Raw genomic sequence first — 17,614 nt, 5'->3', positions numbered from 1 at the left:
CTGTGTCACTATTAAGTGCAAGGAGATGAGTTTAAGCACCATGCCCTATAACATCACAGCACTTGAGTGGACAGACTACCCTGGGCCTCTGAATTCCTCAGATGTTTGTGATGCCCTAGTCTGCTTCTAAATGTTTTCATTTTGAATCTATTTGTACCCAAATTCCATTTACAAAGAGGCTTGTTTTCTTAGGAAAAATATCATTCTGACCTATCAAGCTGGGAGAGTGACTCAGTCTTATCTGAGAAAGAGGAACAGGTATAAGAAAACAGCATAGGAGTGACTGTCCACTTCAGAGCTGGGGCAACACTCACTGTCATGCAAAGGACTGGAAGAATATTCTCCAAAAACAAGCAACAATTTTATGCCTCTTTCTTACTTGTACTGTGGAAACATCTGTATAATACTGCATATGCCTATAAGAGAATGATAGCCCTGACTGCAAAAAACCTCCACTCACTTTGAACAAAGCTGACAGCAATACAATTCTGATTATATGGGGATTTCTTGACCATGTCTTTAGCCTTACATCGACACGCCGATCAGACCTCTCAAAAGGAGAGTGCTGGTAGGCGATGAAGACTGGGAACTGGTTCTGCATTAGTGTATCATTCCCCTGAAACATCCTAAACTTACCAAAATTTTCTCCTCCCCAGATGTCCATTTGAGTGTCATATTTTCCCAGGTGGTTAAACCAGGACTTGTCAATCACAAAGATGCCTCCTGCTATAACAGGGGTTCTGGAAAAGAAAACACAAGCCAACACAAAATAATCGCATGTATATGCAGCACTAACATCTTCATTTTAGAAGGGGGACAACTTGTCCAGGCCTGACAAATTGTATCTCAATTAAAAGAGAAAATTAGTAGAGCTGGGACGTGAACCTGCAGCAGACTTCTGAGATTCCTCTCACTGGATCATCCTCCTGCCTTTGTTAGATGGTCCTGCAAGCACTACATGAGTAACGCTGTGTCTTTTGCATTTATACAAATATGCACAGTGTGAAAGAGTGAAAAGGGCACTGTCTGATGACAGTGTTCAACAACTAGACATGGTGTGAGAGACACTCCTGCATGGACTCCTCTGCTGTTAGCAAGCTGGCTACTTCTGGCGTACAAAACAAAGGCTCACAAATTACACAGAGGAACTGAATGATACTTTCATGTTACAAACAAGGAGATGTTTGCCTATACAGACAACACTGTGACTGACTGTTTATATCAGGATTTGTCACATTCTACGTTCCTCAGAGCCATGTATACAGCAGCAGGGCTGGTAATAACTGCTCCAGCCAACAGAGTCTGTTATGTCCGTGGACACACATATTTAGAAGGGGAGAGTAATTCTGTGCCCAAATTACTAGGCAAGATTCAGTTCCCAGGTCTGCTTTACACTTTCCGGGTGACTGTTTAGCTGCTTCATTCTTTAATTCTTGACCTGGAAGATGGAGGTAATTAAAAACCCCCAAAGGGATTTCTGAGGCATTCAGAGTGTTGAGTGAGGGAGACCACAAAACCAAACATACACAAGAAGAGGTGGCTTGTAGAAGTGGCATGCCTACAAGCCTATGATAGTATATAACTGCTATTCTTACAATATTCAGAGAGTAATACTCTCAGAATTAGGTTATAGACCTCAATGCATTCAGAAAATAACATGAAGAGTTTCTCCTCATCAAGTGAACACTGTGGCATTTTGTTCTCAGCAAGGCAGTCCCTGTGCACTTCATGCCATACAGGAAAAGGCTTAGTAAAAGCATTTGGAGGACTGTATGTACACAATCTGTCAGAGACAGCTACCTTATAGACTGAGTTGGGTCTGTTCTGGACATCTTCTGCTCTATAGGAATCTGCTCCCACTTAAAGTGAAGGCTCCAGTCAAACCCTGAGAAGGAAAAAAAACCTCATCAAATAGGTTTTGTTATTGTTTTTCTACTAGATTCAGTGATAGTCTGCACCTTTACATCTCAGGCTATCTCTATTTTCCTTCCCTGAGCTTCCTCACAGTCTACCCAAAATGGCAAGCGTCTATCCTAATGTAGAAATCGCCAGCTTCTGTCTTGGAATCCTCACCCCTTAGCACTACAGATGTCTGCTCAGTTGCACTCCACATCTTCAGGGGAGTGTTGTCAGTGTGAGAGGCAATTGCAGTTTGGCCAGTCTGTCTTACACCTCCCCATCTGCCAAAGTCATGAGGATTTAATCAAAGGACTTTGTGGGATGTGTATTCTGGGAACAAAGGCCTGAAGATCCTTGTAACCATCACCTCTTTCAAGACCACCATTTATTTATAGTTGGCCTGTGGTGAATAGTTGAGCACAGCACAGTCACTAACACTATAGCATTTTTAAGGGGAGTCTTTGGCAGGCAAGCAGTGTGGTAACGAATCCCAGCCATAGAAGAGGGAGAAAAGCACCAGGCACTGTGGGTGAACAAAGGAACATCTGCAGGGGCTTCAGCTATGAGGAGAGGTGTGAAAATCCTGTTCAGAAGATGCCATGAGAGCCTGGCAGGTCAGAGCAGCAGCTGCCTGTCAGACTCCAGTGTGCATATAATGTACAGAGGGCAAGGTGATATGTTTAAGCAGTTCACTAAGCCCTGAAGTTGCAAAATGTTGTGACAGTGATGCAAGATCAAAACAAAAACACTAGTTGGGTTTTGTTTAAACTCTGCAAAAGATCTGACTTTGAAAGTTGCAGGAAAAAGAGCGGAGAGAGCGCCCATCAGGAAAGATCATCACTGTTTTCTTGGAAAGCTGAACAGAGCATCAATTATTTTTCATGCACCATCCCTCAGGCCTAACTTACACAAGCCATTCATTACACCCACCTCCCCTCAGATCTGCTGATGCTGCCAGGTAGGCAAAATTATCCAGGCTGATAACATCAATGATTGGACTCACAACTCGGGTATAATCCTGAGGGGGAGAAAGGGAAAAGAAAAAGGAGTCAGGCTTTTCTTGAATGCCTGGCAAAGTTGCCAGAGATCAAAAAACCACAAAGCTGCAGAGGTAAATCTTTGTCTGGCTTCTCCAGTACAGTTCTGGTAGCTGAGCAAGGGATCTGTGGCCACTACATCCAAACATGGAGATGGTGGGTACTAGCCAGCTGCATGCCATGGATATGGGGAATGGAACCTGGGGACCCAGCACCCAGGTGTGCTGCTAACAAACAGCTCTTTATTTCCTGCCCAAGTGACAAGGCATGAATCACTGTCCCAAAGGTTTGGTACTTGCTTTTGATATCTACTGACAGCACGCCTGCTGCTCAGCCATCCTTGAATTACCTAATTATCATTAGCCTAGAAATGATTAACCCCCTAATAAAGCATCTTCCTAACAAGTACTATGAATCAAGACCCCACACTTCAGAATCACAGTGTGAACTCAAAAAAACATTACGATATTAAGATATTTGGGGTACTTTATTGGCATTAAGGGGTATATTTACAGTTTTCCTTTGCAATCCTTTTAGTAAGTAGAAGTTGAGATGATAACTATTTTTCGACAACATGAGACAGGGCACTAAAGGCAGTCTTGTGATAACTGTAATACATGATGAACCAGAGAGCTGGCAATGCCAGAAACAGCATCTTATGATCAGACGCCTGCCAGCCTCCATGCCTTTCCAATCAAACCTTTACTTTGTGTCTTGCAATAGTTCCTCCTGCTGTAGCATACTTGGCCAGGAGGGCACATCCTAGATGAGAGCGATCATTCACGTCTATGTCTGCCCAGCCTGAGCCTCCCCAGCACCTGCCTGGCAGCCTGGTGCTCCAGCCACTGCTCCAACCAGTCAGCGCTAGGATTGGATATGGAAAGACTGGAACCTCAACTAGGATGCACATCAGAAATGTAGGAAGTAGGTCAGAAACAGGCTGACTTGAAATCTGCTCACAAAATGACTAAATCACTTTTGCAACTTAGAGCCTTCCCTGAAGAAACCAGTGAGGTCTTTTCTGCTTAGAGACCTCTATGCTGCTGATGCTGCAGGTTGACTTAACAAGCAGTAGTAAACATTTATGGGCATCTGAGATGGAGGATTTATTGAGCAGGAATAAAAAGCAGAAGCTTTTAAATCATCAATCCTGAAGTTTCAACTTCGTCCACTCCTTCATATTAAGCAAACCAGACACGAATACAAGGCAGCATTAGAGCCTCCACCCCTTCTCCCGCAGCCCATTACTCCATGAGATTGTCCTTTTAGAGGAGGAGATCAATCTCAGGCACTTGCAAGCATGGCTGGGATTTCTCCCATCACCTCTCCCCAGTTTGCTCTTACAGTGGAGCTGTATGTTTCCCCCTCCAGCCCTACAGTGCAGTCAGGGTGACGGCTGCTAATATTCCTGTGTCATTTTCATTCTTCCAGCCTCACATCAATCCTTTGACAAGTGAACCAGCAAAGGGATGTCCCTGCACTCACAGACAGGTCCTTTGTGCTGGGAAGCCATCTGCATACAGATGGTGTGTGTTGGCAGCTCAGCGGGAGCATTAATGGAAGGAAAATTTTGGCAGTGACAAGGCAGAGGGGAAGGTCCATCAGCAAGAAGGGAGATGTCAACCATGGAAAAGCTGCACAGAGTGTCCTGCCAAAGTGTCTATCCTATGTACAGGTGGACAGGACTAGGAAGCACAGTACCTGCAGGAGACATGAGGTACAGTTTGGTGGTTCAAGCGTTCACCATTGCATCCCACCACTCAGCACCTCCTGCCCCGCCACACTGGCAGAAGGACGTAGAAGCCTGTCAGGGATCTCTTGCCTATCTAGCACAGGCTGTACCTTCATCTGTAACAGCCTGCCTCAGCAGTACCTGAGCAGGCTTTGTCCTCACCAGTACTGCTGATGGCATGTGTGCCACCAGCACAAGATAGGCCAGCTCCATCCGTCCTAGAGGGGGACATGGTGCTCACCTCTTTTACTCTCTGAAGCATTGGCTGCAGCCACTCGCTGTTGACTTCACAGTGACTGTCCAGGAAGGTGAGGATGTCAGCAGTAGCCACTTCAGCTCCTCGCACCCGAGAGCGAATCAGTCCTACAGCGAGGAAAGGACAGCAGAGGAGCTGGAAGGTTAGGATGGGAAACAGCTGGGCCTCCTTCAGGAAAAATACTTTGTGTGGCCACTACAGGGAAAGAGCAGGTGGTTCTCCTATATCACACCATCAGGAGCAGAGAGCAACTTTAGCGGGACATCCCCCAGGGGACGTTGTCAGCTGAGCCCTCCCAGCACACAAAGAATGACCTCACTCGTCACTTCTGTCCATGCCACTGAGCTTTCATCTGGTTCCTGCTGTGATGACATCCCCCATCCCTTCCAGCCCTCCCTGCAGGTACCTTGCTGCTGCATGCTTGGTGTCTCTCCCATTAGAGCACCCTGCTGCCTCTCTCATGACTTCCACGAGATCCAGCTCTACTCTTCGCTTTTTGCCTTTCTTACTGCTTATCTGCTTTATTCCCATTTGTTCTTTATTCTGCCCCGCAGTTAGAGATATCAACCTGGCTCTCAGATGTCTCCTCACTTTCTTACAGACCGTCCCACTACCTGGGATGCTCTTCGTGAACTAAGCAGTGATTCCTGTACCTCCTTGCTCCAGGACTGCTGTGCACTGACAGCTTTAGAAATAAGCCAGTACATGGGAGTCAAACTAAAGAGCAGCTGGGAAAGTCAGTGTTACCGTTTATACACATAGGAGATATATGAGAAATAACTTTCCTTAACTGTATCTCTTTATGATAGATATATGATTGTTTTTCCTTTTCCCACATCTCCTAGATGGTTTGTTATCTTGAACTCTGAGTTTAAAAGGACAGGACTTACATCCGCATCTTTATTCATAAAGATCTTCAAATGTGGTCCTTGTTCTAGCCAGGGTCTCTGGACACCACTTCTCATTATTTAAAGTATGAAATGAGAGCCCTGAAGCCTGAGAGTTAATAAGGTAGGTTCTCCCTCTACAGAGCCTCCAAACTAGGATACCAAACTCTTATACTGAAAAAACAAACCATAACTGTAAGCAACAATAAGCAGCTGGCAGGCAAACAGAGCAATGTGGGAAAATCTGCAAAATTTTTGTACCTGCAAAGCTTTCCAGACTCACCTTCTCGCCGGTTGTTTCGTAGGCACTTGACCTTTGGGATCTTGGTAAGGAGCTGGCAGTCCTCAGCTTAGGGAAGGAAAAAAAAAATTGGCACACATGCATGAATTATTTGGCTTCAACAGAGAGCTCCAATTAACTGTTCTTCTGCCTCTCCATGGGAGGGAAAATTCTGCTTTCACTTAACATCACATTAATCAGCCTGACGGCCTTAATCCTGTTGTCTGAAGAATACGCAGAAGAGCACTGCTTGCTTGCCATCCTCCTCAGACAGCTGAGCCTGTGTTTCCTGATCCTCTGAGCAGCCAGGCTTTTGCCCTCCTGCACTCAGCACTTCACAAGAACAATGGGGCATGCGCTGGCACCATGGCACCGAGCACTGATGAAACAGAGTGACCGCAGGGAGTCAGGGCTGCAAATCGCAGAACTGCCAAGTGAAAGACAGTCCTGTCATATTATGTCATCCGCTCCCTTTGCCTTCAGCAGCTCATCTGGGCATTTCCCACCATTTGTTCTCAGGGCAGTTTCTGCTTGATTTTGTGTAATAAGGGCCACAGGGATATGACCCACTTCCTTGGAGACACCATTGCATTAACACATGGATGCCCAACCGAGGGCTTTGCCAGCAGCTTTCCAGAAGCTCCTGGCTTCCCTCATTTACATTGCCCAGGGAAGACGAGAGGGAGGAACAGCTACTGGCTCCAGCCCAGATGTACCAACGAGCACCAGGTCTTTAGTTCATAAAATCATAGAATCATTTTGGTTGGAAGAGACCCTCAGGATCATCGAGTCCAACCATAACCTAACCTAACTCTAGCACTAAACCATGTCCCTAAGAACCTCGTCTAAACACCTTTTAAACACCTCCAGGGATGGTGACTCCACCACTTCCCTGGGCAGCCTGTTCCAATGCCTGACAAGTTCCCTATTATCCTCTCTCTACTCCTGCCCTAGCAGAGCTCACGGGAGTAACAATTTCTAACTCGCTCTTTTCCCTTGCTCCACCAAGTTCACCCTAGTTTCCAGGTTTATTGCTCATTCCTTTTCAGGTCTCACACCTCCCCTTTCCTGCTGTCATCCTCCCACAGACTGAGTGCTCTGAGGACAACTCAAAGGCCATTAGCCAAAGTGCATCTCTTGGCATGTTCCTGCAGGAGCATTTCCATTCTCCAGGATACATGCAACTTGAACTACTGCTCTTGTGTGGGTGCTTTGGCAGCTGCCGCATCATCCATGTGAAGTGGCGCATGCTCTTAATTACAGAGTACCAAGATTTTACTGGACATCTGGTACAAGAGAAGGCAACACTTATCTTGGTTAAGCCACAACTTCAAGTAAATACAACAATCCTTATCAAGTCATTCACCCTCCAGGAGTGAGCACATCACTCTGACTGTAACTACTGGCCACAGCTTACAAACTCTCTATATCTTTGCAGAAACCAAGGCGGACATTAAAGCAAAACGTCAGACCTCAAATATGTGCTACAGTGCTTCCACACAGGTGCCTCAGTGGAGTAGCTATATCCACAAATATCCAGCTGACAGTGAGAAAAATGAGAGCTGTCATAAGATGGGGCTTTTAAAAATCTTTCCATTTATCTAGGGGCCTAAATGGGAGTTTCTGGCTGAGCCCTGTGCAGTACAGGTCCCAGAGATCCATCAGTGTTGATCAGGTACCCGTTAGGCCATTGAGAAGTGAATTTCTAGATGCTGAATATGGGCCATTTAGGACTGTTTGTTGGAGGTGCTCAGAAACACCCAACTCCAATAGCTAGGCACAGCTCAGTCCTTATCAAAATCACACTCTAAGGCCCTCAAAAAGTTAAATCTCTAATCTCAGCATCCACTTTTAAAAACTTTTTTGGCCAAATCTACAGAAGCATTTAGCTGCAAAATTGAAAGTGCAATGCTTCCTTACCTCAGCAGGCCAGATGGGCATTCTCAGCTACCTGTAAAGTGTTCTGAAGGAGTAATTATCAATTATTATAAGTGGTACACAACTAGATTGTCCTTGAATCTAGCGCACATCATGAGAGAAGCAAGAAGTCTTCTGTCCCCACCACCTCACCACTACTACACAACAGCCAGGAAAAAAAGCAACCGTACAGATGGAAAGAGTCCATAGCCTCCAGTCTTCAGGTCTGGTGGGACTCATGCGGAAGGCATTCCATCCCTGTGCCAAGCTGCAGAAGGTATGGCACTGCCTAAAGCAATAACCCTTTCATGGCCTCCCACAGGGACACCTGAAATCCCAGACACATGGAGACAGGCAGACAGTCTCACCCCAGTCTGCTTGTAGGACCCCAAGCAGCAATTTTCTGTAGGCTCCATTGCACCCTCTTGCTCTCTCTTGGTTTGTAATTACCCAGACTGTTCATGTGTACCATTGCTACATACATGTCTGTGCTAAACAGCTCACAAAATGGTGCGTAATGAAACTAGACAGAGATCTGGATCTCTGGAAACCTGGCCAAAACTGCCAAGCTAACAGAAAGGGAAGACCCAATGGAAAAAAAGGAAGAAGCTCTGGCCTCCGCCATGCACGGACATAAACTAAACACAGAAAAACCTCCTCCCTTTCCTTTTTCTTTTGCATACAAGAGAGAATCTCCATGAGGGAGGGGGCATGAACAGAGAAACCAAAAAGAGGGAAGACAGAATGGAAGAAGCAAGTGCAAAAGCAATAAGTCCATACTTACGATCTGAGCTGAAGTCATCTACCAAAATGATCTCCTGGATGAGGCTGGGAGGGGTGCGGTTCAGGACACTGCAGGGACCCAGGGAGGAAAAAGACAAATGTCTGTGAGCTGCCATAATAACAACAATGGTAGGACTGATACAAATCTGCTATGCTGTGTATTACAGCAGGAATACCAAACTCCAGTGATGTGGAAGGGTTAACGTTGCCCTTCTACCAGGGTTCATCGACAGGAGCCAAACTGCAAGGAGGAATATCCCAGAGGGCTGTGGCATCTCAGCCGAACCTTGCAAGGACCCACAGCCAGGACTGCAGGACTTGCCTGGGGGCAGCTATTATAGCAAAGGGTGCTGCAGCACACTCTCTGCCTCTAAACAGAGAGGAGAGCACCACCTGCTCCCACCTGCCAGGCTCTGGGCAAAGCTTATGGCTGCCAGGGAGTGGAAAGAGAGCTGACACCTTCCCCAGCAAGGAGTTTTGTCTCAATGTCACAGATGAGGCCTGCTGGGGCTTTCTCACCAATTCCCTTTTTCAGGAGGAAGGCAATTTTCTTTGGCAATATTCTGGATTTGGGGATTTTCTTCCTCTTTTCCTTATTGCTTGTCTTTCTTTCAAACCAGCCCACACACTCGCTGAGAACATCCCCTTTTCCTTGGGCTGGTCACACCATACCCCACAGTACCGTCAGGACTGCAGTGGGTTTGTGCCTGAGGGACACAGGGGCTTTCACACACAAGGAGGGGAGACAAAAGCTTCTGCCCTCTTTAGAGGTTGATACACTCTGGTACTCTGGAGTCAGAACCATCTGATTCTGGCCTTTTTGTCCCTCTCATCTGTTTAAGGTGCTCGAACTAGTTTTCCATGAGCTTCTTCAAATCCCTTCCCCAGCTCTACCACAACCACACAGCATATCCCTCCTTTGCGGCCCCTTCTGCAGTGCCTCCATGCACAGGCAGGTCCTCCTTGCCTTCAACAAGAATGCTCAGTCACATTTGGTCACCCCAGTGATGAGTACAGCTATGCAAATGTTAGTATTATCATAACAGGGGTAAACACTGTCCTCTTGGTTCTAGCAACCCATCTCATTTCAGTGGCACCCCCCCTCCTGATTTTGAGCAATTCTGCAGAAAGACTGTTGGCTTTTTTTTCTTCCTTTTTTTTTTTTTGGCTTTTTTGTTTTATACAGGGAACAGACAACAAGAGTAATCCCATGCTCCCAGGAAGAGAGCTTTAGAGAAAGAAATTACCATCTTGCTAAGTAGCATCATTGATGGCTTTGCATACAGAGCCAAAGTTCCCTCAGTTTGGGACAGTTTTCTGCTGTCCTGCACAGCAAAATCCTGACTGCTCTGCTGCTCTATTTCAGATTTATGCTGCTTCATATGTTTCTGAGAGTATTTGTATTTTGAGCTTCTATGTCCCTAGACGACTGAGCTTGTATTTTTCAAAGCTGAATCTCATTTGCTTCTCATGGCTCATACCTCTCTGGATCCTCTAGCACGGTGGGGTGGGAGGTGAGGGATGTTCCTCTTTGCATGTATAAGTGCAGCTTCTCCCAGCATAGCCATCATCTGCATATTTTACAGACAAGGTTGGCCTGCACTGAAATTCTTGCCTGTGCAAATTCAATGCAAAATATAACCAACCGAGACAGGCTGCATCCTACAGTATAATGGCTGTAAAATGGTGTTCTACACCTTCTCCCACTAGCTTGGCTAGTAGCAATGCTCACATTTTCTCCACAAGTTTCAGGTCTTCCAGCTCAACAATACTGTGAAAAAAAAAGCAAACATTCTGTTCCCTCTTCCTCACCTGTCCACTGATTCCCCAACAGAGAGAAAAAACTCCTTGAGGAGCTCACAGCTCATTGTTCAATGCCCGGTTCTGCTCTCAGCTCTGCAAAAATTTGCTGTGGATCCTTGGGGAACATACTTAATCTTCTTTGCGCTTTGTCTTGTCTGTCTTTTTAACAAGGAGCACAGGAATCCTAGCTGTTTCCTCCAATGAGGTGCAGAGATTGACACGACAATCAATTACTTTTAGGCACAAAATGTTTTATTAGGATTCCAAAATCCAAATGACAATTGCCTTTTACAGCAGAAATACAGACTGTTCTCCCCCCCGGCCCCGATCCATGGATTCCCTACCTCCTTTGTCTTTTCCCACAGCTTCCTCCTTCTTTTAGTATCAGTGTCCTTACTCTGTCACACGACACCACATCAGCACTGCCAAGGAGTTTCTCTCCTCTGCTGATCTGTCCATCCCTCTTCAGCTCACAGATAATCTAATTTATTCCAGATATTAGCAGAAGAGTTTCTCTTTTTTTCCTTTGCTCTAAAGTAATCTCCTCTTTTTCCATTATTTAAATTGTCATTGTAATGAGTTGCTATACCAAATGCTCTAGCATTACAACAGCATCCCTTTAATCAGAATTCATACAGGCTCTCTGCATAGGCACAGAACCACTGACAGCTGTTCAAGTCCCTTGACTTAAAGCCTGACTATTCACTTTTATATTTGCACCAAAGACAAAGAGTACCCATAATAATGACTGAAAACAGAAATAAAGAGAAAGAAAGGGACCGGACCACAAAGCAGTTGATTTTCCCTTCTGCAAGAATGGACATTGCAGCAGAAGTGATGGTATCAATGACTAATCAGGCGTAGACATCAATCATGCAAAATGCCTTTTGAGTGACAGTTATTTCTGAAGGCAGAACAGGATGCCAAGCAAGTAACTGGTTCGAGAGTGACAGCTATGTCCTGCCGAGGAAGAGATATCACGCAGGCAAGCAGCTCTTGACTGACACACATCTCCTGCAGGACCAAGGGTGCCAGCAACAAGCCATTTGAACTGGCATGTTCACAAGTTCTGATGGATAGCCCATTTCCCAAATTGAGGCACACTCCAGCCAGATTTGCAAAGATCTCAGGTATGAAAACCTCAACACGTAGTACATATTCTACTCACCTCTAAAGATTGGGCCTCTGAAGAAGTTTTCAGGCATAGAAAATTTTGCTCTTAGTGCTGCTCATTTGCATCAGCTGTCCTCTTTCACATCTACTTGGCTTGTAGCATCCCCATAGTGTAATTAGGATAACTAAACTTGAGAAAAGGCTCATAATAGTCAAATCATATGTAACTTTCACCAGGTGCATCTCAAATGGTTAATTCTAGTTACATAAATAATCATGCTCTACCTGGCTTAAGAAAGCTCTTATGGATATAGAAATAATGACAGGCTGCAAGCCTGACTAGTCAGCAGTTAAGCAGCCAGTGCAATTTTCTGCCTCCTGTTGCTTAATATCACTGTGATCCTCTGCAGCCTCACAGCCAGGTCATAAACCAAAGAGAACAGAACGGTCTTGTCCCTTTGATACTTGACTTATCCCAAAGTAATGCTGCAAAGTAATAATTATAATACAAAGCATTTGATGCACTGACAGCATATGTGAATTGAGCAACAATTATACTCAGAGCAGTAACTCAGCCTGGCACATTCAGATGCGTTTTGCTGAAAGTCAGGACTCCTGGGTTACAGAAGAGGCCTTGAAGAGCACTGTGAAATCTTCAACTCTCTGTATAACGTCAGTGTCAACCTGCAAGTGGGACTCAGTCCCACAGCTCTTCTGACAGTGCAGCCATGACGGGAACCTTCACGTCTGTGTATGGTTGTCAAACCTCCTGTGCCTCCAAGACAAGGCTACTAGCCAATGCTTGGCAGTGTGACACTGCAAATGCTGTTGAGCCCAAGAAGAATTCAGCCTTTGGGATCTCTCACCAGAAAGGGATAAATCATGGACACTTCTGACATTCAATGTAAGCAAGGACCAAATCAATCTCATGCACTGGCTGTAAACCATCTGGCAATGAAGGCTCCAGCTGTAGCCAGAGGTCTGGGAGGAAATGCCACCCACCCCACCATTCACAGCAGAGTGCGACCAGGCCCTCACAACAGCACTCCTACAGTGGCAGCAGGATTGCAGGAACCAATCTGAACAGATGGTTCATCCATTTTTCAGGGTCTTTGTTGGGGGCTGTGGGTTGCAGGAGACCAGTAATACCACATCTTGAGTGCTGTGTCCAGTCCTGGGCTTCCCAGGGCAAGAAAAAGAGGGACATGCTGAAGCAGGTCCAGTGAAGGGCCACAAGATAATTAAGGGACTGGAGCACCATTTGTATGAGATGGGGTGGAAAGAGCTGGGGCTGTTTAGCCTTGGGAAGAGAATGCTCAGAAAGCAGCCGCAGAGTCACCATCCTTGGAGGTTTAAAAACTGACCAGCCCTGAGCAACCTACTCTAGTTGACCTTGCTTTGAGCAAGCCCGCCCCGTTGATGCATCAGCAACACTCATCTGCTCATTAGTACACAACAACTCCATAGGATCTGGATATCAGTTTCTCTCTTTATGCATTACTGCTGCTCTGAATCTTATCTTCTCTTCATTTTAACTGTCATAGCATCTGGCTATTTGATTGGTGGCCTTTAGATTTTCTTGAGGATCCTACTAACATGGCTTCTGAGCACCTAACCATTCATTATCTGACCTATGACATAATTGGCAGAAGTCTCTTGCCGTCGCCCTAGCAGCACCGTATTTCCAAACAAATCTGCTCATTTTCTGAACAGTGGTTTGGTAGAACTCATTTTATGGTTCAAACGAAAAGGAAATGATAGAGATAAAAAGGCAAAACGTGTTAATGCAATATATACAAGTCTCTGGAAACACAGTAGCACCAAACCTGGCAGACCAAAATCCATACCCCTTGCCATGAGGCCAGCTTGAAAAAGCATGTTATTTATTCATAAAGCACACTTCTCTAAGCCCACAGGAACTGACAGGGGAAGAAGTGGTGATGATGAATAATGCATTCCTGTTAGTGATACCATCAGCTCAACCTTCTATGTGGAAAATTCACTCTTCCTTCAGCCTCCATAAGCTGTTCCTGGACCTGCTTGCAGGCTTCAGAGACCTTCTGAGAAATGGTTTGATAAGTCAGAGAGGGCATAGGGCATTTTTTGTGTAAAAACGAAAAGGAAGCGTCTCACTGGGTTCTGTGGGGGAGATGGGGAAGGGAAGGAGCAGCTGGAATATTGCTTTGTGGTACAGATAATTGCATGCTCCCATCTACTTGGGGATGCTGACAGGCTTGATACCACTTTTTTACTTGGTTAGATTTGGCCACTGCTGATGATACTTAGATATAAGGAGACACTGGTACAAGATAGCAAGTGTCCTGCGGGTTGAGCAGGGTCTGCGCACAAAGCCTCGGGAAGGATCTGGTGTGCCATCAGGTTCCGTATCTGTTTACCAGCAAGTGACTCCTGCTCACACTGCGAGGGCCTCAGTATCCACAAGACTTCAAGTTCATCACTTTCTGCTTGAGAGACTTGTGAGCTGTGCCCCTTGCCCTCACTGAGCAAGCCCCAGCTCCTGCAACACATGCCCTAGCAGGCGGCTAGCTGCTTATTCCCATTTATGAAACATGGTCCCTCCTCCCAAGCCCCTTTGCTCAGTTGCAGCTAGCAGCCCACAGTGTGCCCTTTGGTCCCCCCTCACTTTTCCAAACCAAGCTCATACAGACTGTTTCCACCTGCAGATGCAGGCCCAGCAGCCCCTTTCCTGCTACTAATGAATCCCCCCCAGGGGCTACGTAGCGGCTAACTGCAGATATGTTCTGTCCTTGAAAATACTCCCATGCTGCCAATCCTGACCTGTCCTCATGGGCCAGCTCAAGGGGACTACAGCCACCCTGCTTGTCTAACTGCTGCAAAATGCCTAACCCTCCATCAGTGCCCTTACAGGCACCATGATTTGGGCCCAGCACCCCTTGCTGAACTCACCTCTTCACTGTGCGGAGCAGAGTGGAGCGTGCCTCGTTATGGAAGGTGATGATGAGGCTGGTAGCTGGCAAGTCTGTGTCATAGTGTACAGAAGTGCACCTGCAACATGGGAGAGCAGAAGTGTAAGCCTAACATCACCCAGGAGCAGCCATTGCAGCAGCATACGTAGAATTTCTAAAGGAGAAGAAAATAATATGCTAAAACCAGAAACAGCACAGTTAAGCTGCAGTGAGGGAGGCCTCAGCAGCCCCTGCACCAAGACTGGCAGAGCTTAAAAAGAACTGTGCCTGTTGGAAGGCAAAGTTTTGAGGCTGTGATACCTAAACTTAGAATGTTGCATGCTGAGAAGGGCATATGGGTTTCATGGGGAACAAAAGTTCAGGTCCCTGGATCTGCCTATGATTCATGTAAAATCCTGTTTATTCATGCATAGGACATGCACATGCTAAGGATGCATGGAGCTGGTATTGCTCTGTAAAGCACTCCAAATTCTTTGGACATTGGGCTTTACACAAAGGAAAACACCAGCTAGTGCTGCATCAGGAAGTTGCTGAAGTTCAACACTAATACCTCAGCTGGCAATGGAAAGCCATTCCTCCCATCTTCTCATCTGACTTTGTAATGTTAGGTACACACATTCATTCTCATACTCAGAACCAAGGATTAACTCAGGATCAGCTTGCACAAGGGCTGCTCATACCTTGTGGAGAACAAGGATTCTTGGGGGAGAACAACTCACAGATGTGAATCCTGAATCCAACCCTGGCAGATATTAGGAATGGCAGATTTGGGTTAATCTGCTCCTCTAGAGTGTCTGCCTTCTTAATATCCAACCAGTGTCAAACAGCAGTCAGTCTGCACTAACTCTCTGCCCAGTGAAGAGCCCATATCAGAAATTGTGGCCTAGTGTTTTTTAACCACTCAGGGCCATGCATAGACAGAATCCATCCCAGGAGGGAATACAACTCAGTTCTTACAGCTACTACTTGTACTTCCACATTTACTTACTGTTATTTATGGCTATTATTAAACTGTTACTGGTTTTATCATCACATTTAATCCTATTGGTTTATAACTTTTTCATTGCAATATTTTATTAAGGGGACAGCAGCTTCTTAGAGCAATTTTCAAACACATAAAGAAACCTTGATAAAGACTAATGTGGAAAACCTGAGACCAGACAGGAGACATACCACATTTATTATTGTTTCAGAATAACTCCATGATGCAATGCATATTAAATGTATTAGGGCGTCAGGAAGTGGAAAAGCAGCAGAGACTGGTGTATGTGTTATTTGAGGAAGTCTTCTCAGGACCTCAGCATTATTGCAGCATCACAGAGGACAAGGACAAAGTTTGAGCTTGAAAGTTGGCATACTCTTTGCTTTGGATCAAAAAAATAGCTACATGCTAGGTCAGAAGGAGCTTGTAGGTTATGGAGTCAAGTATGTTCAAGCTCTGCTTAGGTGCCTGAAGAAAAAGCGACATGTTGGTGACCTATTGAACCCCACTCCTTAAACAGGGAGCCAGGTCCATTTGTGACAGAAGGATGGGCTTTCCTCAAACCACAAATCTAACTTGTATCAGCTGAAATAAGTCCTCATCCTAAGTTGCCACCCGAGCAACCCCTCCAATATTGTTAGGACAAGGTATTCAGATACAGCTCCCTCATTCCCAAACTGCCACCTCTGCAAAGGGAAGGAACAGGGAAATAGGTTTATCTACTCTGATTATACACTGCTTTGGAATCCCCACTGCTGAAGGGAATCCTTGCAAAGCTGGGGCTGAAACGACTATACATTTCCAGGAAATCACATATACATTGCTCTTCAGACTGAAATGCATAGAAGAGGCTTTTCAGAAAAAGCATGCTCTGCATGCTACCACAGATCAAAATAAACATTAATTCACCTTTGAAGTAAGCTGGTTTTAGGCCAGAACAGGACAGCAGACTAACAGAAAGCAGCAATTCTGCCTGGCAGGGAGACTTGTCAGTAACACAGGACATGCCACCGCTGCCTCTGAGTCACTAGGAAGCCAATCCTGAGTACTACGCCAGGGAACAGGAGCACAAGACTTTGATCTCACAACCAAGGTCCTGAGTGCTGGCTTTCACAAAGCACCCTGATGCTTGTCAGTGCTGGCAGGCTCACAAAGCTCTGTGTCTCCTGGCATCCCTTTCACAGTTTCAATCAAGTTAAATGCCTGGTTTCCTATTACCAGCAGCTGTGAAATGTTGCTTTGCAATCCTAAGAAGGGTCTTGGTTCCAGCCCAGATAGACAAGCATTTTGGACATGGTTAGTTTGCTTCTGTTTCTTATCCATTGAAGTAGCCTGTTTTACACTATCCTACCACTATCAAACCTAGAACTTTCAAGGTACAACATTATCTTTTTGTATTCCAGAAACTACAAAATAGTTACCTGAGCACTATTAGCAATTTAAAGATGAGTTTAGTCAGTAGAATAAATTCACTCCCAGTGAAACAAGGACAGAACCATGTGTACTTTGCAAGCCATGAAATATTCAGTGTATTCACGTGCTAGTTTCATTCCTGCCCCAGCAGCTTTCATTCAAACCATAATGCTCAGGCTGGAAAGAAGGCACCAAACCAGCTTCAGACAGCCAGGGCAGAGCAGGTGAGGAACACCAGAGTAAAGCAAGGCTGCAACAGTGGCATACAGAGGGTCACTGAGAGAAGCTGTGAGTGTGAGGAGAATTGTGCAAAAAACTATGGTCAGATGAGCAATTTGAGCTGCAATGGAGGGGCTGTGCTGAAACAAGGTGATGCTTGGACCTGGGAGAAGAGATGTTAGAAAAGCAACAAGCTGGGGCTGAATTAGTCAAGGGTCTCTGCACATTTGTGACCTTTCCCAATTAACCATGAAATAATGGGCCAACACTGGCAAAGAACAGCCCGAACCATCCCTTGTCAACATTGCAGAACAACACCAAGAGGGCAGTGGACTCCCTACACTC

The 17,614-nt window shown here is 45.7% G+C and overlaps 1 protein-coding gene across 2 annotated transcripts in view; it reads right to left on the bottom strand.

Moving 5' to 3' along the window:
* The window catches only part of GALNT16 (polypeptide N-acetylgalactosaminyltransferase 16), a 76,773-nt gene that overhangs the window by 20,536 nt on the left and 38,623 nt on the right, over positions 1 to 17,614 (bottom strand). For both annotated transcript variants that reach the window (XM_065636422.1, XM_065636423.1), the window contains exons 3-9: positions 14,636 to 14,734; positions 8,793 to 8,860; positions 6,095 to 6,160; positions 4,910 to 5,031; positions 2,830 to 2,917; positions 1,801 to 1,885; positions 637 to 740 (exon numbers count right to left, since the gene is read on the bottom strand). In XM_065636422.1, the coding sequence (XP_065492494.1) occupies positions 637 to 740; positions 1,801 to 1,885; positions 2,830 to 2,917; positions 4,910 to 5,031; positions 6,095 to 6,160; positions 8,793 to 8,860; positions 14,636 to 14,734 (632 nt within the window). The remainder of the gene's footprint in view (positions 1 to 636; positions 741 to 1,800; positions 1,886 to 2,829; positions 2,918 to 4,909; positions 5,032 to 6,094; positions 6,161 to 8,792; positions 8,861 to 14,635; positions 14,735 to 17,614) is intronic.

This window comes from Caloenas nicobarica, chromosome 5 (genome assembly GCF_036013445.1).
Source record: "Caloenas nicobarica isolate bCalNic1 chromosome 5, bCalNic1.hap1, whole genome shotgun sequence".
Classification (NCBI taxonomy): domain Eukaryota; kingdom Metazoa; phylum Chordata; class Aves; order Columbiformes; family Columbidae; genus Caloenas; species Caloenas nicobarica.
The sequence above is the reverse complement of the archived record's forward strand: the minus strand, read 5'-3'. Positions and strand labels throughout refer to the sequence as shown.